Source organism: Clarias gariepinus, chromosome 27, assembly GCF_024256425.1.
Source record: "Clarias gariepinus isolate MV-2021 ecotype Netherlands chromosome 27, CGAR_prim_01v2, whole genome shotgun sequence".
Lineage (NCBI taxonomy): Eukaryota > Metazoa > Chordata > Actinopteri > Siluriformes > Clariidae > Clarias > Clarias gariepinus.
The window spans coordinates 16815505-16840281 of NC_071126.1; the positions used below are offsets into that span (position 1 = coordinate 16815505).

At 38.5% G+C, this 24777-nt stretch overlaps 1 protein-coding gene across 2 annotated transcripts; it reads left to right on the forward strand.

Annotated features, from left to right (window-relative positions):
* The first annotated feature begins 933 nt into the window (after positions 1-933).
* Positions 934-3567, forward strand: LOC128515183 (uncharacterized). Of its 2 annotated transcripts, XM_053489247.1 has the most exons (3): positions 942-1375; positions 2664-2872; positions 3039-3567. In XM_053489247.1, exons 1-3 carry the CDS (start codon positions 1120-1122, stop codon positions 3201-3203), a joined length of 630 nt encoding a protein of 209 aa, XP_053345222.1. In that variant the 5' UTR covers positions 942-1119; the 3' UTR covers positions 3204-3567. The 2 variants fall into 2 exon arrangements, with proteins under 2 accessions (XP_053345223.1, XP_053345222.1); XM_053489248.1 differs by lacking the exon at positions 3039-3567 and having other exon boundaries at positions 934-1375; positions 2664-3026.
* Positions 3568-24777: the final 21210 nt, after the last annotated feature.

The following is a 24777-nucleotide window of genomic DNA, read 5'->3' on the forward strand; positions in this document are numbered from 1 at the left end:
TAAAGGGTACTGTACTGGGGCCAGGGGTAGCTCAGTGGTTAAGGCATTGGACTACGGTTCGGAAGATCCCAGGTTCAAACCCCACAACCACCAAGTTGCCACTGTTGGGCCCTTGAGCGCGGCCCTTAACCCTCAACTGCTCAAATGTGTAATGAGATAAAAATGTAAGTCGCTCTGGATAAGAGCGTCTGCCAAATGCCTAAATGTAAATGTAAATGTACTGTAGAAAGCATATCATTCATTTTAGTATAAATTTCAATAATTAGTAAATTACCTCTTAAAATTTAATCAAGCTAAACTGGGAGGAGATGATTGTATTGCAGTGTCATATTTTTCTCCGACTTGGTTGTATCCTAATGTGGAACGCACAAATCAGTTAGGTACTTTTTATTGCAACTGATAGTTTACCCAAATGTCGAGACATGTTTTGTGTGCTGGAAGTTTGCGGCTTTAAACCTATATTAACTTTAACATCTTTCCTGTTATACTGTACTTTCAGCTTCTTAACACACAGTATGACTGCAAATCAATCAATCCTATTTGATATCACCCAAATTAGGATGGGTTCCCTGTTGAGTCTGGTTCCTGTCAAGGTTTTTCCTATTGCCATCTCAGGGAACTTTTCCTCGAAGCCGTCGCCCTCAGCTGCTCTGATCTTTATGATCTGTACAAATTTTCTCACACATTTCATACCCATTCCTGTAATTTTCTTTTGATTCTGTAAAGCTGCATTGCATTAACTGCCGTTGTTAAAAGCGCTATATAATCTTTTTTTTTTTTTAATTAAAATGCCATCATGCTAGGAGAAAAAAATATATACATAGTGACATTTAAGCTGGTACACGCTTACTTTTGAGACTGTGAGGATAGCAAACAATAAATTACATTATACTGACCATATATACCAGATGTATAGATAGGTACAAGAGGTAAGTGTTTATCAGCCAATCAGAAAGGAGCATTTTTCTCATGGTCATTGAGCCAACCAATCAGATCTTTAGTTTCATTTTTGAAGCTGTGAGGTCAAAACAAAACTAAAAATTTAAATGAGACATGTATATGAGGCCAGTACGATAATCGTATTTAATCTCGTACTTTTATTCTTTATTCCCCGCGGTAATGACGAATTATTTCCAGCTAATCAACCCCTTTCTGAGGTTTTTTTTCGAGCGCATATTACAGACTAACGTTTATTTTGAATATCACGATCACGAAAATATCCAGAAAGTCCGTAGTGCATTTATTAAACGTGTGTGTAGATTACTGGATGTTATCAGTGTGAGTAAAGAGAAAGAGTGTGATGTTAAAGTGGTCTTCTGTCCGATCGTGTCACGCGCAGGAACCGATATCGAAGCGGCACTCTTGCGCCTTGCACGTGAGTCTGAGCTGCACTGCCACACACACACACACACATAAACAACATGGCTTCCTTCTTCCTTCATTCACTCAAAACAAGCACACACACTTAATGAAACGCTACAGAACATTTTAAGGAGTACATTTAGGATAAAAATGTACTGTATAATGTAAGCCATCTTACACTCATAAAATATGCCTGCAGGATTGGTGCTGTAGCGACGGCAGTTGGTAACTTTTTTTTTTTTTTTTTTTGTCCTATAACGTAGGTAAAGGTAATACACATAAATTGGTAAACAAAGCAGATTTGAAACAAAGTCCAGGTGAAAACCCATAGACTCTGCTTTAACATGTAATTATTTGACATATTAATTATTTATTTTAATAATGAAATGAAGTAATTTACTGTATTTCTTAATATAATTTATTTACAATTAAAAAAAATCTAAACTGTATTACGTTCGTTTGTGTTCGACAAACGAGTGTCTATGTAGGTACGTACATTTTTGAAAAGCATGTGATCTGAGCTCTAAATGGATTTTTTTCAAATCATCCTTGGGGCGGAGCACTGTGCGCCCCGAACCCTCCCACTTTTGTTCTTAGCGAATCAATATTGTTTTTAAATATTTGGGCTCATGTGATTGGTCCATTCTGAACGAGTCTTATTAACGGTCAGCAGATTGTTAGTTAATATATTGAATAGTGATTGACGTGGAGGCCAGCTAAATATAAGAGGAAATTCTGTAATTTCCTTGCTAAAATACCCCATTCGCAAGGCGATCAGACGAAGAAAGAAAAAAAGTTAGAGCTTGGACCAGATCCACCTGGTTTTCTAATTAAGCGGCAGTCACGTGATCGCGGCCGAGCTTACACTCTGTGCTTTTCCATCACTTCTTTATGGCCAGTGGAGCAACAGTAGAGCAATACACAATGACTGATAGAACATTTTCGTGGGTTTGTGCCCGTCTCATAGGTGTGTGTGTGTGCATGGAGAGTACAGTATGTTTGTGTGTGTAGTTGTGTGTATCCCAGGAGACTCAAGGGGGGATACACCCTGGCCAGAGTGCCAATCCATCGCAGGGCACACACACTCGCAAACCGGGTTACTCATAGTCCGAGGTTAAACTGTACTTCTTTAGCATTAATAAGATTATAAAGTCAGTCAGGATTAATTAATTATAATTGCCAGTATATTTCTGAAAGCAAGTAAAAAAAAAAAAAATTTATAAAGGAGCAACTGGTTATAAAAATTTTAAATGAAAAACTTGTGTAGCCTTCATTTATAAGTAATGCATTTTACTTTTTAGTTGAAAAGCCCACCATAGTGTTCGTACTTCACCACACCTTCGACCCTGACTACAACGCACCGAGCAGCAGCAGGTATGAAAAGAACAAGTTGATGTTGGTGGACTTATTGTTCCATGAGGACTCTGGAATGCTTAAATGTTTAAAGAATGATGAAGCATTCAGCAAGACGGAACGTTACCTAAAGAGATACGCCAAAGTTCAGCATGTTGTGAGTACCAATGAGGAGCGAAAGGTTAATTATTAGTGTCACATTTGTTAATATGTCATTTTCTATTTAGATAATTTCTCTATTCTGTACATTTTTTTAAATGTATAAACTAAAATACACTACACAGAAATGGATATTATAGTAATCAATGTCTTATTTGCTGCAGGTACATATTATGCGTATTTTGGCTGTGATTGCAATTGTTGGAATGATGATTAGGTGCAAAAGATTACTCCGACAAATCGTGTGCAAGTTCTTGACAAGACTCCCATGGATCCAGGTTTCCCATGAAACAAGAGCAAGAGAGATGAGCTGTTGTAGTTTTTTTTAGATTCTTTAAATAGTGTATTTATTTCATAGTATATTTAAATTTTATTGTAATTTAATAATAGAGCACACAGTGATAATTTTTAGTATGTTAAACAAATAAATTCTTCCATGTGTGGAAATGCAAAGTATTAATAATTAGTTTGAGTGGTTTTAGGAAATGAACAAAACACTTATTTTTGTCTGTGTTTGCGCATGGAGTTTGTTATACCCTTAATAATCTGATCTGTAGTCTCTGTTTATATTTTGGGTTATTTTTTATTCTGTTATGTCCTGTAATTCTGCTGTGCTGAGTGGATATAAATTGTTAAAATGTGAATGCGGCTTTTCATTTGGTAAGAAATAGTAAAGAAGACATCTCTAAGCCACTAGGTGTCAGCATTTTGTTTCACAAGCCTTATAGGACCTACGCATGTACTGTACTGTTATAAAGGAACTAAAATAAAATACACATGTTGTGTAAAGAGACAATAAAAGGAAAACACTTCTTGTTTTTGTAATAACCTAAAAATGTAAAACTTAAAAAAGTGAATTTAGTAATCATTCAATTACAGCTTGAAACTGTCACATGCCTCTAATCAAACTACAGAGGGCACAAGTGAGGAGTTGAGTGTGTCGCGGAGCCAGAGGTGTGGTGCTGTACAGTATATTTCAGTAAAGAGTGTACATACAGTATGGTTACATATGTGTGCATGTACGTACATGGTTGAGTTGTGGAAGCTTTTATGGTGGCAAGTTTATATACGTTAGTCAACCACAAAAGACCACATGATCAAATGTTTTTATCATTTTGACATTACAAGGCAGTAAGTCAAACATTTAGAAACACAGATACAGTATATATTCACCATACTACCAGCAACAAAGTGGAATACTTTCTTGCATACCGTCATGATTTGACATTGAGAATCGATCAATACCTTGAATTTTACATTATAGATCACTGCATTTCTTTTATTATTGATTCTTTTGTATGAAATACACTTTGATGATAATTGGATCTTCAGTCACTTATTAAAAATGTACATGAATCTTATGATTTATATATTTTTACCTCCTTACTTACTTAGCAGGACTACACCTACTGTATGCTCAGAGCCCTGAATCCCTCTGTTTCACACTGAGGCTGCAGTTATGGAACCAAACCGAGAAATCAAACTTTTTACACCAACATACTAGGAGAAAGAAACGCATAATGACGTTTCAGTGAGACATATTATATTGTCAGATAACAAAATGTATTCTCTTTGTTAATTATTTTTCAGATGCAAATTTTGCTGTAATTCTTAAGTTTCTTTGTCAAATTCCCAAGTTTGTTTGTCAGTAATTAACATAGGAATGAAGTCCATTTGGACAAAATACAGCATAAAGTACTATGAACAGTTATATGAAGCATGGATTGGTACTCTATTTTGTATAGATCTGCTTATTTCTATACTACAGCATGTTGGTGGCAGAAAAACACCATACACATTGTTTAACGTGTCAGTACATTACAGTGAATAATAAAAAAAATAAAGTAAAAAAAAGAATAACATAACCAATATGAGTTATTTTACACAATTTCTTAAATAAACTAAAGTCATATACATTCTAGGCACCCCCACGCCGTACCAAGGGTTCCAGGCGTAGGCTCCTGATTCCTTACAGCTGTAATTGATTATCAATTATACGTCAATAAATGGACGCCCAAGGTTCATTTATGCCTGTGGGGACCAAAGCTGTTTGGTCTGATCCAGCAGAAAAGCCAATGTAGCACAAACTACTGAAAAAAGTTAATGCATGTCTATGATAGATAGGTATCAGAACATTCTGTGTATGGGTCTTGGCATACAAAAAGTGCAAGATCAAAAATTCCAACATCCACTGGATTGAAGAGGATGAAGAGTGGAAAGGCTGTTGGTCCTGATGACATACCTGTGGAGGTATGGAAGTGCTTAGGAGAGGTGGCAGTAGAGTTTTTGACAAGTTTGTTTAACAAGATCTTGGAGAATGAGAGGATTCCAGAGGAATGGAGGAGAAGTGTATTGGTGCCAATTTTTAAGAACAAGGGAGATGTGCAAAGCTGTGGCAATTATAGAGGTATAAAGCTAATGAGCCAGACAATGAAGCTGTGGGAAAGAGTAGTGGAAGCTAGGTTAAGGGCAGAGGTGAGCATTTGTGAGCAGCAATATGGTTTTATGCCTAGAAAGAGTACATCAGATGCAGTATTTGCTTTGAGGATGCTGGCGGAGAAGTACAGAGAAGGTAACAGGGAGTTGCATTGTGTCTTTTTAGATTTAGAGAAAGCGTATGACAGGGTGCCAAGAGAGGAGCTGTGGTATTGTATGAGGAAGTCTGGAGTGGCAGAGAAGTATGTTAGAGTGGTGCAGGACATGTATGAGAGCTGTAAGACAGTGGTAAGATGTGCTGTAGGTGTGACAGAAGAGTTTAAGGTGAAGGTGGGTCTGCATCAAGGATCGGCTCTAAGCCCCTTTTTGTTTGCTCTGGTGATGGACAGGATGACAGATGAGGTAAGACAGGAGTCCCCATGGACTATGATGTTTGCAGATGACATTGTGCTCTGTAGCGAGAGCAGGAAATAGGTGGAGGAAAATTTGGAGAGGTGGAGGTATGCTCTGGAAAGCAGAGGAATGAAGGTTAGCCGCAGCAAGACGGAATACATGTGTGTAAATGAGAGGGACCCAGGAGGATCGGTGAGGCTACAGGGAGCAGAGGTAAAGAAGGTGCAGGATTTTAAGTACTTGGGGTCAACGGTCCAGAGCAACGGAGAGTGTGGAAAGGAGGTGAAGAGGCGGGTACAGGCAGGTTGGAATGGGTGGAGAAAAGTGTCAGGTGTGTTGTGCGATAAAAGAGTATCAGGGAGAATGAAAGGAAAGGTGTACAGGACAGTGGTGAGACCAGCGATGCTCTACGGCTTAGAGACAGTGGCGCTGAAGAAAAGACAGGAGGCAGAGTTGGAGGTAGCAAAGCTGAAGATGTTGAGGTTCTCTTTGGGAGTGACAAGGATGGATAGGATTAAGAATGAGTTTATCAGAGGGACAACCCACGTTAGATGCTTTGGAGATAAAGTCAGAGAGGCCAGATTGAGGTGGTTTGGGCATGTTCAGGGGAGAGATTGTGAATATATCGGTAGAAGGATGCTGAGGTTGGAACTGCCAGGCAGGAGGTCTAGAGGAAGACCAAAGAGGAGATTTATGGATGCAGTGAGAGAGGACATGAAGTTAGTTGGTGTGAGAGAAGAGGATGCAGAGGATAGGGTTAGATGGAGGCAGATGATTCGCTGTGGCGACCCCTGAAAGGGAACAGCCGAAAGACAAAGAAGAAGATGACTGGATGTGCTCAACAAAACCTCTGATCCATGAAAGCCCCACCGTGCAACCTACAGTAGAGCACTTAAAGGATGCTAACGTCCTGGTCTCAGATCCCACAACACACCTTCAGGGGAGTCATGCCTTGACAGGGCAGAGCTGTTTTGGTGGTACAAGTATAACCTAAAACCTACAGTAGGTGGTTTTAATGATAATGGTTTTAAACTTATGGCTGAGTAGTTTATCTATTTTTAGACCCTGTATAAGTTGTATCTGGACCCTATCCCAAAACCATTCATCCTGGATGGGACACCAGTTCTATGCAGTGTACACATTAAAGCACGCATACACCAATCATTTGGACTTAATAATAATTTATCATTTGTCAGTTTGCTTACAAGCATTTCTTGGGAGAAGACAGGATGACAGAGAACCTTATGACTATTTTTCCATTATAAAAATGCTCCTTACATGATGGTGAGTTTTGCTTATTTTACAAAATGACCTAAGCGGTAGTGGGAGCTTACACTTAGTGGGGTCAGTCACTACAAAAACATTTATACGAAGCAGCTTGACTTCTAAGACTATTTGTTTTGTAGTCACACAAGAGAGCAGTCATTTTGAGGTGAAGTCATTTCTACATTGGCAGAGCTCAGGCTGGAGACTATGACCTTAATCACCTCAGATGGCCTTAGCTGGGTGGATTGCTCCAGTTTGTGTTTACTGAAAAGATTTAGTCATTGCAAAGCACATGACATGCCCCAGACATGACTTACTAATACCCAAGGGTTTATACCCTGAACAGGTCAGCTCACTGGAGAGCGCATGACGGTGTATATAAGAGTGAGTTAGAAATGATCCACACTCTGACTGAAGAATTTATTTTATTTAACTTTTAGAAAAGACAAATATATAATTTTCCTAGCTTTTCAATACAATTTGGCCAACTGTCAACAAGCTTTCATATTCCCTGCATTCAATTTTTGAGGCTGAGCTGTGAGCCACAAATGCACCGCTGTCTCCACTTCTTCATCTGAAGTGAATCTTCATCCTCATATGGCTGCATTAAGGAGGTCGAACAGGTGAAAGTCCGATGGAGCAAGATCAGGACTATAGGGAGGTCATCAACGTTGTCATCAGCCGTGGGCATGGATGGACGTCCGGCTCCTTCTTAATACAACCTTCGTTGAACTTCCCTATCAATTCATACACACTTCTTCGTGACAAAACACTTACTCTAAACTACAGTATGTCTTACCAAGTCTTATATAGTCTTAAATAACTGCTCTTCTTGTGTGAAGGACCTGTTGTGGGGACCTGGAGTCTATCCCAGGAGACTTAGGGCATGAGGTGGGGTACACCTGGACAGGGGTGCCAATTTATCGCAGGGCACATACTATATACACATACTTACACACTATCGGCAATCTGAAAACACCAATTAACCTAACCTACATTAGGTAGTCTATGGAATGTGGGAGGAAACCGGAGTACCTGGAAAAAAACACACCAAGCACAGGAAGAACATGCAAACTCCATGCACACAGAGACGGAAATGGAGCCTGGCCAGGAATCGAACCCAGACCCTGGAGATGCAAGGCGACAGTGCTAACCACTACACCACTGTGCCGCCATCAGCGATATTGTAGCGTTACTGTAAAATTCACTATAACATCTGCTTGTGGCAAAAAAAATTCTAAGGACCACACACACACACAGTAACTGAGTAGGAACACTATAACTGGTGGGTGATAAAAATGAATGTGCCCTTCAACCGTGTTACCTCTTGCTGGCATGGCCTCTAACAAAAGCAAATAAGGCCATAAAATGCAAGTGGAGGAGAACGACTTTGGAGATGAGCTGCTGTGATGCAAGGAAATATGGAGCACACATGGGGCTTATTGAAAAGTTAACATATCACGGGTTAAAGGTCATCGAGACAGTACAGTATGGAATTGCATGGATAATATCATCGGTGCCTCCTCCAGGGTGGACCCAGCTCCTGCCCTAAGTCTCCTTGGATAGGCTCCAGGCCCCCCACGACCCTGTATAAAGGATAAAGTGGGATCGGTGATGAATAAATAAGTAAGTGTTAAAACATGGCCCTTAAAATATTTGATTTGAATAATTTGTTATAAACTTTCATTGTTGAAGATCGACCATTAATGTAATACAAATTGTCTATAATGTCCATTATTAAAATCACTGGCAAAATGATTGAAATGTTAAATATCTAAAAGTTGTGATTGTATATGTATTTAACCCAGCTGTTGTGAAAATGGTGCTAGTTCTGGTTTAAGTGCTTAGTTTTCATCAGAGGTCACTTTATTTAAATAAATTGAGTTCACCTGTATGCAATTAAAGCGACGTGTGATCTCAATATAAATACATCAGTTTCTTCTAGGCCACAGATTTTGTTACATCATGAAAACCAAATTGCTATCAAAACAAGTCTAAGTACCAATGGGACCACAAAGTGTGAACATTCTGTGATTTAATCCATTATTAAACCAAACAAGTATCAACTGCTTAACCAAGACTGAATGGACTGTTTGCTTTATTTCCTGGGGAGCACTCATGTCTGTGTTTCCTTCTGGCTCTCTCTTTTAGTTATGCTGGTAGAGATAGTCCTGCTTACACTCTCTCTTTCTCTCTCTTTCTTTCTCTTAAGCTACACATGATACCAGACCAGTTTTCCAGACCCCTTCTGCCTCCGGACCTGTCTAAAACATCCTGGTGCCTTGCTTGCATTTGGTGACTAAGGATGGTTCCACTCAATGATAATTAAGATGCAATTGGAACACTTGTGACTGTAGTCGCTAAATAGTATACGACTAAAATTTCCATTAACAGTTTGGTAACTGAGGCTCTATTAACAGACTTTATAATAAATTGAACAGATTTCCTGTTATATTCAACTTTCAGCTTCAAAGAGCCCAGATATACCAGAGACTGGGTTCTGGTCATAGTATCTGATATCACCCAAATGAGTAAAGGGACCCTGTTGATTCTGGTTCCTCTCAAGGTTTTATTCTGTTGTCATCTCAGGTATTTTTTTAATTCCGACTGTTGTCCCCAGTTCGCTCATCAGGGAAAACGGATAATTATAATTCTTACATGTTTCCTTATGGTGGCACGGTGGTGTAGTGGTTAGTACTGCCGCCTTGCACCTCCAGGATCCTGTTTCAATTCAGCCAGGCTAGATTCTTGTCTCTTTCTGTGCTTGGTGAGTTTCCTTCCACAGTCCAAAGACCTGCAACTTAGACTAATTGGCATTCCCAAAACTGCTCATAGTATGTGTGTGTGCCCCGTAATGGATTGGCACCCTGTCCAGGGTGTACCCCGCCTTGTGCCCTAAATCTCCTGGGATAGGCTTCAGGCCCCCTGCGACCTTGAATAAAGCAGAATAGATGATGAGATGATTGCATATTTCTAATTTATTTCCACAATTCTTTAACTCTGTAAAGCTGCTTTGCGACAATGACCAGTGTTTAGCGCAATACAAATAAAATGTAATGTAATTGAATTGAATCTAGTTTGCTGCAGTTGTTCAGGTCTCGATTCGACAAAGGTTACGTGGCAATAAAATGAATTCATCTGACGTGAATGTAATAAATAATCAGATTATCCTGTCTATTGAGTATTTCTCCTCTGAGGGCACAGCCATATTCCAGGAATTCCAGGAATTGTGAAAGAGTGGTTTTGAGATCATGAGGAATCATTTTACACATGAATGGACCACCAAATGTTGTGCTGTAATCAAAGCTAAAGGAAGTCAAATGAGTGCATACTCCTAATATTTTACCAATTGTTTGTGGAGTTTGTGGAGTTTGAAAGAACAGGTGATGAACATAAGATCTGAAGCTTCATGAGAGATGTCCCCAGACGGCTTCTGAACCATTCAATCATTGACTTGTGACTAGAAAATAATCTACACCATGACCACAGATATGGTTAAATATGAATGCATAAAATTCCATTTTGTGGTAAATTTGTTTGCAAAGCAAAAAATGAAAATGAAAAGGAAAAAGTCCCTGAGATGACAATAGGAAGAAACTTTGAGAGGAACCAAACTCAACAGGGAACACATCCTCATTTGGATGATGCAATTTCATAGAACAATAAATCAGTCCCTGCTATAGGCTATATGTATGCTGTAAGCCTTAAATTTCATGATTCCCAAAGGCATCTCACTGCATTTTCACACTTTACATAGCATACCTTCTCCTGCTGATTCACACCAGAGGCCTTGCACACAGGAGAGACTTGGGATCTTTCTCCAGTTGACAGCACAATTTCCTCCGGCACAGACCGGCAGCTTTCCTCCAGAGGCATGTGAGGTTCAGTGGAGGATTATTTATCATTCTGTTTCCTCCCTCTCGCTAATTTGTGCTCACTTGTTTTTCTCTAATGATGATCGTGCTGTGCCATCTGAAAGTTCAGACCTACAGTATGCCAGCCATATTAAATGAAGTGATTGAACTAGATCACCTCACATTTCACAGCTCATAACATGAAACATCTTTTCCTGCTCAGCGTCTGGCATGCAGGAAACAGGTCAGCTGTGGGTTAAAATCTGGAAGCACATTTTCAGCCATGTGATAGCTTCCTGCTGTACAGAAGCATTCGGGTATGTCTGAATTGATTGACAGGGTTGCTTTTAGATTTGTCTTTGGATCTTGTTTTTTTTTTACAAGAAAGGGACAGTTTGTTAAAAAGAAAACTACAAAAATCATTTGTGCATCTTAGATAAACATAATTCTACACATGTTTGTCAGCTGGTGGTATTTTATGAGATTTTTCAAAGCTAAATCCAGCATTTGGGCCCCACATGGTTCATACCAAGCCTTGTTAGACAGGTTTTATTGTGCCACATGCAAGACAAAGTTTAATGTTTGGCTCATCTCTTTTATTGATGTAAATCAATTTAAAAGTTTCTAAGCAAGTGTCAGGCTGAACTTAATGTGGTTTAGGAGGATTGTCAGGAAGAAGCGTCAGTTTATTTTCCGTAATATGGAAGTCATTCCCAGCTGTTTTATTGCTATCCATTGTGAAATAAAGCAGACTTATTGTGCTTTGTGTAGTGGTTGCAATTTTTACTCAACAACTCTTTAAGTCTGGATAAATAGGTCTGGATTAGGACACAAGACGCCATAAGTGTTTTAGAAGTGTTTTATTCCTTGCTGAAAGGGCTCTTCAAAACATTGTAGATACTGTAGTAAATGAGTGATGTCCCAGTGCTGAAACACAAAGCTGGAGTACTTTCATCTGGCCTACAAACATTCCATGATAAACTGGTCCAAACATGGTTGCCAGAATTGAGCTTTACTCAGCATTACTGGGACCACACTTTAGAAGGGGATGGATTTAGGCCAAAAACTAAACAGTTGTTCGTGCGTTAGATACAGTTTGTTGCATTTGGGACACATATAAAAAATAAATGTGTCTGCTAACAGTTTGGCCACATTTTGTCCCCATGATGCACAAACTATTGCCGTAATCGATCATAACATGCATAATGTTGACTGTATTTGGCATGAAATTATTTGTTACCTGGCTTGTCTTAGATGAGCCTTATTGTATTCCAGGATGTTCAAACTTTACATGGATTTTAGATAATACAGTATAAATGGCAATTGTAAATATTGGTACAAAATGATGGATTGGCCCAATTGTGCACATGCTCATTTCATTTATTGGTTAGATAATCAATAGACATTATATAGGAAATATGTATACATTATAATTAACAGTTTTGTCCCTGATGAGCAAGCCGAGGATGATAGTGGCAAGAAAAAACCTCCCTAAGATGGCAATAGAAAGAAACTTTGAGGGGAACCATACCCAACAGGGAACACATCCTCATTTGGGTGATATCAGATAGATCTAACAGGGACTGATTTGATTAACACAATGTTTAAGAACATTGTCAACTGGATCAATTAATGTATATTTTATTTCTTTTTTGTTTCTTGTCTATCCAGCTCACATTGTGACTGTTTCAAACTTAGCACGGGATATATTCCATAGACATCAGAAGGGGATTTCCCAAAAAACGAGAATTGGTCTTCCCCTAGTGTCAGCTGCAAGCATTTTAAATATATTTTTAGGGTTACATCATATATACGTATACAATCTTCCTAATTATGAATCTTCCTCCATATCATACAGTCAAGCTGCTCCCACAACAGCTCAATAGGGTTCACATCAAACAACAGAAAAAACAGACAAAACAAAAACAAAGATCCCAAAATGTATATACAGTACTGTGCAAAAGTCTTAGGCACCATATTATATGCTGTACCAATTTTGTTATAAATGTTTATCATTCAGTATTTCCATATATAACCTAAAAATTCATAAATAAATACCATTACAGGAGAATATATGCATAGCTGTAAAGAAAAAAATATATAGTATATGACAGACCAGTTTTCAGATTGTTTGAATAAAATTAGTCTTCGTAATGGTCAAACTAGACATACTGTTTCTAATGCAGATTGTTTGCAGTTTTAAGGTGGCCCAAATGTAAGTTTTCCTGTCAGTAATATGGTCTCCCCATGCTCTGTCATTTGTGAATGTGTTCTGGCAGGCAGACGCAGATATTTTATCACCATTCCTTCATGGCAGTTTGTGCGCCAGATGACAGTAGGACACACCATTATTGGGCAATCACTCATTTGCTATGTGGGTCGTTTTGGTTGTTTATGCACGTAGGTGGGACGGAACATTTGTAACCATTATTGGCAAACCAACACACTCTCATTTAGGGATGTTTGCTAAACATCCATTGTACAGTGTTTATAACCAGAGATTGTTTTATTTGCTTTTAGTGTAGACACTTTTTTACTATGTACAGTTTTAAATATGATGGGCATTCCTGATAATAAATACAATATGTTTATCTATGTTTTTTTTAATGACATCTGCCATCTGATTAGCCTAGATTGGCCTTGGGTTTGTACTGCAAATTTCACGTTGCAATGGTTACGCAGTGGGTCGCACCTTGCCCTTGCACCTCCAGGGTCTGTGTGCATGGAGTACAGTGTGTGTGTGTGTGTGTGTGTGTGTGTGCCCTGCAATGGATTGGCACCCTGTCCAGCGTGTACCCCGCCTTGTGCTCTGGGATAGGCTTCAGGCCCCCAATGGCATTGTATAGGATAACAGAACCAGACCTCTATAAAAGCATTTAGGTGTGTGTGGATACAATTCCAAAATGGAAAGACATAAGCGATGGTCTTAGAGAAGCGATTGTTGCTGCACATCAATCTGGAAAATTTAATAAACACATTTCAAAACAGTTTGGGGTTCAACATTCTACAGTGAGAAAGATTATTCACAAGTGAAAATTATTCAAGACAGTTCTTCAAATCTTTCCAAGAGTGTCCCAGCACTGTTCACTGCAATGCCCAGACAAATACAACAAAAACAAGAGCTAAATCCTAAACCCTAAAGGCCTCACTGAGCATGTTAAATGTTAAAATCCATGACAGCAAAATGATGAAGATTGAACAAATATGGTTTGTTTGGAAGGGTTGCCAGTAGAAAGACTCTTCTGTCTAAAAAACCCACAGATGCATAACTGAGGTTCACAAAACTGAACAAAATCTGAACAAACCACAAGGCCCCTGGAATAAAGTTGTATGAACAGATGAGACCAAGGTGGAGTTGTTGTTTGGCCTTAGTGTCCAGCACCATGTTTGGGAGAAAACAAACAGCATTGTAACAAAAGCACCTCATACCCACTGTCAAACATGGCGGTGGAGGGGTGTTGATCTGGGGCTGTTTTCTAACCACAAGACCTGGACACCTTGCAGTGAAATATGAACTCCTCTTAATACCAGAGTATTCTAGACGCAAATGTGAGGCCATCTGTCCGACGTATAAATTTGGTCAAAATTGGGTAATACAACAGGATAGTGATCTAAAGCACACCAGTAAATCTACATCAGAATGGCTGAAAAATTTTTTTGGAATGGAGGTAAAGTCCAGAACACAACCAAATTAAAATGCTGTGGCCAATCCATCTTAGGACGCACACACACAATCACACACTATGGGCAACGCCGATTAGTCTAATCTGTATGTCTTTGGACTGTGGGAGGAAACCGGAGTTCCCCAAGAAAAACCCACCAAGCAGTGGGAGAACATGCAAACTCTATGCACACAGAGACGGGACTCAAACCTGGCCAGGAATCGAACCCGGACCCTGGAGGGGCGAACCACTAAGCCACCGTGCCGCTCGGCAAAAAGACAGCAATTGAAAATAGCTGTAAATCTTTAAATGTAAAAGGAATAAAAATGGTTCGACATAACAAAACAATAAAAGAGAGAAACTAAGCAAACAGACACCATGCACATAAAAAGCAAAATGTCTTAGCGCCTCTCAGACAGATATTTCCTACATACTAATTCGCCATAATGAAAAGTTGGAAAAAAAGGAGGCATGTCTCATAGGAAGTTGACACTGGCACAAAGCACACTATGGTGTATATAGAACAGTACATTTGAGCTGTTGCAGCTTGCTGTTCTTTTATACAGTGGCATTCTTAATCAAACATCTGGTTTTATTTTGTCTTAATTCAATCTAGTTAATGTATTTAACAGGAGTTTCACAAAGTATTAATAAAAGTGAAACAAGTGAGTTAAACATGGTCAAGTATGATTTAATGTCAATTATTCAAGTTTTATCTACTCATGCTTTTTTTTTGTATAAATGCTCATATAAACAACTCATGAATAAATGTGCCTCATGTTATTCTTTGTCACTTGGGATCAGCTCCAATTATACCAAAGTCTTCCATCTGCCACAGGATGGTCTCTATGGCTCAAGGCTAGCATGCTCACCATTGTGTACTCTTTAAAATGGGATTTCAAGCCTCGCCCAGAAGGTATCCTGTTCTCCTACACATTCTTGTTCGCTTAGTTTGCATGGAAATTGCTGGCAAAAGCCCTGAAATGCATTCTCTTCACACATAGTACATTGTATCCTCTTTCCATCAGCGAGATCATGCCTATTTGTTGGATGCGTTTAATGCAGAACAGATTGAGTTCTTTCAGTATTAGGTCATTACATCAACATTTTAAAAACTGAATCCAAATCTCCAGAGGTGCTTTTCTGTTAGGTTTCCTTTGCGTATCAACCTGGATATTGCACGGTAAAGGGTGATTATTCATCTGGTATCTTCAAAATCCTGCTTTCTTTGGCAGTGTGTGAGCCAAGATAACCAAGGTGTGGTGCAACGAGGAACAAATGTCACCTCTATCCTCCCCAATCTGACGCTCACACCCACTAATATTGCTCATTAAGTCCTGCTTTTAGATTTCGTCACACAAATATCCGTCCTTTTTCGACATTTCATATACCATGTAGGAATTACTCCTTATACTTCTTTCCTACGCAGGCATTTAAAAGGCTGTGAGAGGGGAAAATATTATATTAGGTTTCCGCCACATGCAGCTGTAGTAACAGCTCTTGACCTTCCCCATCTCCGAGGCACCATATGGACTCTGTTAGTTTGGGTTGCCAGTTGTGTCCTGCTCTCCCCTCTATTTCCTCACAGGCAACCACAGATGATGAACTCAGCAGAAAAACAGAGCGAGCCAGACCCCTCTGTTTGGACCCACACTTCCATTCTTCTTTAATTACTTTGAAAGAACTGTGGCAAGGGGCTCCTGTCATTAAAACGCCTCTGCTGTCTCCCTGTAGTCTGTTCTGCTGCAGAGTTAATTTATGGGAACTGGGATCAGTGACGGCATTATTTTCTGCTGGGGAAGTGTCTGACAGTTTATAGGACAAACTGTCTACTTAGTGACAATGGGCCTTCTATTCCTCATACAGCATACCGCTGTGAAAACTGTGTTATTCAACTATTAGGGTGTTTATATATACAGTATGTACAGAAGAGTGACATAACATTTGACATCTGGAATTTTGTCGGAAATTGACTGTAATATGTTTTGAACTACCACAGCAATGCCAGTATACAATAATATACTGTGCAATAACTGCTAAGACAAATTAACCAAGTTATATAGATGAACAGTCTGCAATTAAACAGCAAACAGGACAGTTACTGCGTTTATGGCTGCAATTCCCAAAATTGCTGTGAAACACATGTGCTTTGAATTGAATGCCAAGTATTAGAGATTGCCCAACTTAAGCATGACTGGAAATGAGGCCCGTGTCAGCCTGCCAATCCTGCAAAAAACTCCAATAATTTTTACTGTACTTTACAGCCAGCACAACTGCCAGTATTCTATATACAGTACATATAAATAAAGTTGAAGAGAAAAGTATACTATGTTAGTGGATATTTGCAATGCCATAGTGGTTAGCACTATATAGGCTCACACCTCCAGGGTCAAGGGTTCAACTCACGCCTCGGGTCTACTGTACGTATGTCGACTTTGCATGTTCTCCCAGTGCTTGATGGGTCCTTTATGGGTACTCAGGTTTTCTCCCACAATTTAAAAACATGTAAAGTACAGGCATTTCCAAATTGCCCATGTGTGTGTGTGTGTGTGTGCGTGGGCCCTGCAATAGACTTGCACATGCAAGGAAACAGAAGAGATTTCTACAAATACAGTATATGTAAAAGTTATCCTAATTAGATATAAAAAAAAAACAATAAAAATAAAATAAAATAATATAGTACAAAAATAAGTATGCATTATACCATATAAAAAAAAAACCTAATTATTGTATTTCAATAATTTCCTGATGAGCACCAATGAGGCCACAGACATACATAGCCATGACTGTGGCACTAGCCAGTTTGGCATCTGTGAGCATATGCATACAGAAGAGGTTAGACAGTGCTTCCATTGAGTATGCTACAATGCCCTCTGATACGTGACGGCAGTTTCTTGCAAACTGGTTCTTCAGGCAGAGTAATGTTCCTCAAGATCTTTAATGTCTTGGAGCCAAAACCAAATGCTGACCGAAGTTTTTGAATCTGTACTGTAGTTTATATTCCTATGGATGGATGGATGGATGGATACTGTAGATAGATAGATAGATAGATAGATAGATAGATAGATAGATAGATAGACAGACAGACAGAGACTTTATTGATACTGTGAGGGAAGTTATTGCCTTACAGCAGCAGCAGGTTACACATACAGCAATAAGGGTAGGGGGGAAAAGTGCGAACTGGCATTTCAAGATAAGAAAAAGAGATGAAATGTGTGAAATTGTCTGTGTATGTATATGTGTGTTAAAATTGATTTAAAAAAGAAATGAAATTTGCAAATTGTAATTTTATGTATGTGTACATAAAATGACAGTGAGTATTGTCATTATTGACATCTGTTACTTAGAGGTGAGCTGTTCTACAGTGCAGTTGCAGTCCAATTATGTGTTTTTGTCTTCATAGTTATATTTGGCCAGTGAATGATAAACAGCAAGAATATAGTGATTTTTCTTTCCTGATAATGCAATTGTACAGATAACTTTATGCATACAATTTTTAAAAAAAGATTTGGGTGGAAAACTAGATGTATGACTTATAATAACTAGTTTAAGCCTTAGAGGAAGTGGGCGACTCAAGCAAACGTTGCAGTAAGATGAAGCTATTTGGTTTTCTTTGGTGGCTTTACAGATATAAAGCAACTCTTTTGACGATTAGTGGCTAAATTCATCCATCTGACACTTTGAGGTAAAAAGAATTTCTTAAAGATTCCTTGAAGGGTTTATAAGCAAATCTAATATACCATTCGCTGACACTAATAGGAAACAGTGGCTGCTTAAGGTTATAGATGGTAAGCAAATCAAAGCCAGTACTGACACTTAACTAACTTTTCTTAAAGGGGCCCCTTTCATCTAGGTTTCTACTGTAGTTACTTGAGTGGTTCTCCCAAAAAGACAGATGTAAAAACTAAGGAATGTGGGTGAGGCTGTTTTTATTCCAGAAAAAGGTATAAAAGGAGTAAGTGGTTTATGCTGTTCATTTTTGTGGTTAAAACAATACCCAGAAACTTTCCAGGGCCCTTCTTCTCAAGGATATTGGGTTTCAATAAATTTGACATTGTTCTCATGTAATTATTTTGTATGTTTTGGCCATAATTAAAGTTAGACATGAACAGTTTGTCATTTAACAATTTATGTAGCGATCCAATATGAGGCATGGCGGACAATAATCAAAAGATGAACATACTGTATCTTAACAAATATTAACCAGTTTCCAAAAGAAAGGTCTCAGTGTATGTGTGTGTGGCCATGACCTCTTCACATCTCAGGCACTTTACACAGATCACAGAGGGGCTTGAGGCCATTAAACATAAAAGCTGGAGTTGAAAATTATAGACTTCTTTTCAGAGCAGCTGTGCACTGGAGACCATATCATAGTGGTGCTTGGCCCAAGCCTTGAAAACATCCGTGTTCTGAGCTCTACATCAGAATGAGGCCAAAATATGTACTCAGTTACTTTACCCATGGAAAAGGCACTTGGTTAAATATCAGTGGGAGTGACTTTTGCTTTAATAATTTGATTATAATTTTACAAAAAATACTGAAGTTATAAAAAGAATAATGTATTGCGAACAAAAATCCAAGTTGGATAGCTCTTGAACAGACTCCACTTATGTTCTGTTTCTTGTTGCAGAAATTCCCCAGGTGTCACCATTAAAAGGGTGAATTATAGCAAACAACAGCTGGCGATTAAACATCTGGTTAGAACAAAATCACCATCTATAAATTCATTAAATCCATTAATGTGTAATTGATTGCAGGTAAACAACACAACATCTGGTATCCGGTTACAATTTGTTTCTTATCAATTTCTGATAAAATTTTTGACCACGGTGAATCTGTTAATTTGAAACTGATTGCGAACTTAAATTACATCATAAAACCATGGGTGACATAAAATAAGTAGCAGGTGGTTTCTTGCAGTAGATATGATTATCCTACTTAACAGTTCAGAGTGGATTCTAAAAGGACTGTTAGATTAAACATACAGTATGATATAACTACATAACCTCCAATCACTGGGCAATAACAGTTTATAATAATTTTATGAGGGTTATGTGGGTTTCCTCTGGGTACTCCGGTTTCCTCCCACAGACATGCAGATTAAATTAACTGCCTCATCCAATTTGCTCGTAATGTGTGTGTGTGTGTGTGTGTGTGTGTGCTCTGGTGATGGACCCCTCCTTGTGCCTTAATTCTACTGGGATAGGCTCCTGGACCCCATGACCCTATACGCAGGATAAACTGTATGGAAGATAACTGAATAAATAAATGACTTCATGCTGTGTTAATTCAATCTTACATTTCTGATTACATGTTCAATTATGTAGTTTGTAATTAGGACCTGATCATGTATTTTCCAGTTACTGTACAAACCCACCATTGATTACATTTACTCTGAAATTACAGATACTGTGTCCAAAAGCCACCAAATAATAATTTCTAGTTCATGTAGCTTAAACAAAACATACTTTATACTGGCATTTGTGAGGTCTTTACTGTTTGGCAAAACTTGGTAAAACACATTACACTTAAACAATATCAAATGAGAGAGGAGTGCTGTTGTGATGATTATCAGCATAGCTGTATACAGTAGTTTACAGATATTGTGTGATCAACACCCTTTGTGAAACAAAATGTATTTAAGTAGCCTATACTTAATAAAGTGTACTTTTTATACGTTAATGCGTACCAAATTTACTATTTTAAAACAATTGATGAAAGTGTATATAATATATTAAAGTTACATTTGAAAATATTTTAATTTTTTTTTATACAACTACACTCAAGTGCATTTAATGTATGCTATTTTTAGACAGAAGTGCATAACGCTTAAAATATATTATATTGTATATTTTAATTTATGTCAATGTTTGAAGAAATTGCATTAGTTAAAATAATTAAAATAAAAAGAATAATAATTTTCAATTTTAAGTTTTCTTGAGAATGAATTGTATTTATGTTTAAGCATGCTTTAGTACGTGAATAAACTTTTATAGAACTGTATTTTCTTACAGCAAACTAAAACATACCTTATCATATGTTTTACAATATACTATACAAATTATATACTTAACTTGAACTAAGTATACATTTGTTTTAGGATTTATTAGAAATAAATGTATTAAAATGTATTTCTTTACAGTACAATAAAGTAGAATTTTAAATGCATTACTTTAAAATGTACTTTTCATATGCACACATTTAAAGTTAAAATATACTTTTTTTTTTAAGTAAAAGATTTTCATAAAAACGTCACTGGCCTGTTACTGGAGTATGTCCTTTTTAGCTTATGCATACCCTGTTGTTTCAGTGTATTATGGCAAAGTTGTATTGTTAATCTATACAGTTAAGTACCAGCTTTGTAGTCCATATGTCCTGGCTGACCTTAACCCTCTGTAAGGGTCCTCCACTAGAGGTCACTGTTTTTATTTTGTAGTTTTTGTTGGCCGACTCAGTTTCCCAGCAGGCACCTCGGTCAGGTGATGCAGTGCACACCTGAACCGAGGTAGCCATCAATCAATCTATAAATAGCTGTTTAGACTGGGAAACTGGGTCGAGCATTTTTGGTAACACCACTGTCATTTGTGTGGGCTTTTTGTTCTGTTTTGTTATATGTTTAGTTTGTACTTTGATTTTAGTTGTGTTGACTTGGGCTCTCTTATTGGCAATGTCTCTGTGTATGTTTTGTGTGTCTGTGTTAGTGGAGCTGATTCAGTCCTGTCCTCCTGTGTTCTTGTGGTTAGCTAGAGCAGGTAAGTAGTTAGGTGTGTGTGTGGCTAGGAGCATGATTAGCTAAATTCTATGTTGAGTTACAGTACAGTTACAGTACTAGCATGCTTCTAGCCATAGCCCCTCTGTGTCTCTAGCTGTCCTGTGTTTCCTCTCCCCCTAGTGTCCCAGTGTGCCTAGGTTTAGAGTGCTGTCCCTCCTGGCTTTGGAGTAACGACTAGCTTGTGAGTGCCGCCTCGCTTAGTCATGGAGGGCTGCCTCGCCTAGCCACTGGGTAGCCTTTGTGTTTCTGTGCCCCCATCCCCTAGTGTGTTTTAGCTATTAGGTAAGTATAGCTTAGTGCATGTTGGGGCTAAAGACATGCTTAGCTAGGTGTATGTGTAGCTGACTGCCATGGTTAAGCTTAGCTTAACCATGTTTAGCTAAAAGCCATGCCTAGCTGATTGCCATGTCTTTAGCCCTCGTCCCGTCCCTCTCTTGGTCTCTCGTCTCCCGGTCTCTCTAGTGTCTCCCGGTCTCTCTAGTGTCTCCCGGTCTCTCTAGTGTCTCTCTAGTGTCTCCCGGTCTCTCTAGTGTCTCCCGGTCTCTCTAGTGTCTCCCGGTCTCTCTAGTGTCTCCCGGTCTCTCTAGTGTCCAGTTTCAGCTCCACGCCTCGTTTGTGTCCTGTTTTGTGTCTCCCCCTGCCTGTGTCTCGCCACAGGGCGTGTTTTGTGTCTCCCCCTGCCTGTGTCTCGCCACAGGGCGTGTTTTGTGTCTCCCCCTGCCTGTGTCTCGCCAGAGAGCCCCTGTTAGCACAAAGTTAAGTATGGTTTGAGTTTGTTTGTTCCTTTGTTTGTATCTTTATTTATACCTTGTGTTTACTCCTTATTAAAAGACTCTTTTTGGTTATACCACCCCTCTGCCTCTATGCCTGCTCCTTCCGGCCACGGCGTTCAACACCTGCCACAACACCCCAATTATGACACCCTCACCTCTTTCCCTTGGGTCTGAGAATGAATTATCCTTGTTTGGCTTTTCCTGCATGTACAACAGTTTGAGATCTAATACACATTAATTATTCCCTTCAAATTTCTATGTATACCAAAGATACCATTAAACACTTACCTAACCACTAAACCTAGCTAACCACATCTTACCTGTCAATGCAACAAAATGCAACAGTAGTAAAATGCAAATAAACAGTAAATTCAGCAGCGTTCCCGTACTTTCTTCTGCACCATTTAGTTGTCATGGTAATCTGAGTCCAGTCTTGTGCACATTATTGCTGGTTACCCACAACACTGGTTAAGTTTAATATCACATACGTCATCTGTGTATACCTTCTAAACATGTTAAAAATAGATGACAACCAAAGCGCAGGGTGCCAAAGGTGTGGTGGCATTGACTCAAGGTGGACAGAAACTGTTTACACGGCAGAAAAAGTAAGAACAATCCCGCCAGCACCTCAAGCCTTTTGCTGAGCTGCGTATTTTAACAGCTGTGCTGTGACATCACACACTGGTGCACTAGTGCATGGTGTCAGTAAGACAAAAAACAGCATGTTTTATAATTTTCTCATCAAGTCTAACTGCTTAAGACCGAACGGCAAGTCCTTCTGACAACTGACAGAGGATGCTATTGGCATAAATTAGTTTTACACAAATAGAGAGTCCACATTAAAAAAGACATAATGCTGTATTTAGTGGAGAGTTGTTCTGCTTATAGTAGAGGGAAATTGTTCCACAGGGAGAAGTACATGATCCATTTTCATAGTGGAAAAAATTTTATGAAAACATTGGCGAAGTGTCAGTTTTGTGAAAATAGTCGCAAAAAAAAAACGTCCTCAGATTGAAGCTGCTATGCCGCCAGAGCTCTCCTCTGGTTGTGATTAACAAAAGCGCTCTGTGGTTTGTTTTGTGTGTGTATTTAAGTGCATCTGCGAAATAGAATGAGACTCCTAAACTTTTCATGAACCGTATGATAGAACATGAAGAGTGAAATATTGCCAAACACACAGTGAAAAATATGAGCCCATATTATTGAGTAGAAGAATCGAAAATTCTTAAAGGACCATTTGAGGCACTAAAGGTAAAGCCTTCTATCCAAGCTAGGAACCCTATTGCAAATAACTACGCGAAGAACTCACAATACACCATCGCGAAGACCGTTATACTGATTTTGTTATTCTCTAATTTACCAAATTCTAAATGTACCACGTTTTCTGAAAATGTTTTTAAATGTGAAACCTATTTGAAATGATAAAAAAGACAAGGAAAGAAAAAAATATATAATAATAATAATAATAATAATAATAAAAGACATGATATCTTTAATCCCAGTCCTGATGGGCCGATGTTCAACACATTAACTCTGACATCAAATGTGCAATTTGTAAATCTGAAGAAGCGCAATAGTTCAGTATCTGGGGATCATGTTTAAAACATACAGTACCACAGGTACTAGATAATAGTTATAGTGTGTTATATTTTGTTATCTTAAATCCTTCTTCTATTTAGTTTTGTATTACATGTTAATTCTACTGTACTAATCTTTTCTTCCTTTCTTTTCTTCTGCTTAAACACGACTTATTTAGGTCAGCTTGTTTTTAGGAATGTAACTCCCTAACAATACTAATAATCCAGAGAACATTTAAAAATATATATGAAGTTTCTAATTTTTTTCACTTTGGGTAAAGATTGAAATGATTTATGCAACACCAGATACAGAATCCTATTATCTAATGGATTTGTTCTGAAAAAAAAAAAGAAACCCAGCAAAAAACAGTGATAAGCAGATAAGTCTCTCTCTTTTTTTTTTATCTCCATCTGGATTTGTTTTTCTCTGAAGTTTTCAAAGTGTGATGTCATGGGATTAGATTTGTTCTTAAAGCCTAGCACAGTATTCCACTAGAAGTCATCCAAAACACATAGAACACCATTCCAAAAATGGTCTGAATCTGGAGTCTCTCTGAGAACAAACAATGGTACATCACACCCAGAATATTATCACCCAGCAGGTTCTCAGTTCAGAATTTGTAGCATACAGTATATCAAATATTTTTTTAGCAATGGTAAACACCCATTATTATTGATTAGCACTAAAAGACAGGGAGTGCACTTTACATGCACGTTTCTAACATCTGATGCTTACAGCAGTTTTGCTTACGAGCAAATTCAAGATGGAATTTTTTTTAGTTGCAACATCGAGGAAATCACGTTACTAAAGTCTGAGGTGCTTCCCAGTCAGATGCCATGAATGAATTTGTACAAAGTTCAGCAGTTTTACAGGGTGGGTGCAAATTAACTAGACAATATTTAATGGCTATTACTGGTATCACTGGAGCACCACCCCATGGTCCCTATTTTGCTCTTACTGTGCGTGCATGGTTAGACCAGCTTTTTTCAGGATGTTGGCTGGGATGACGCGGACTTCATGATGACCTTCAAGACGTCCAGATCTCACTCCATGTGATGTTTTCCTGTGGGGATACACAAAGGAGGAGGTGCACAAGACGAAGCCTAGCACACTGGAGGACTTTCAGAAGACGTTCAGAAGTGCATTCCATCCCAGAGCGTTTAAAATTT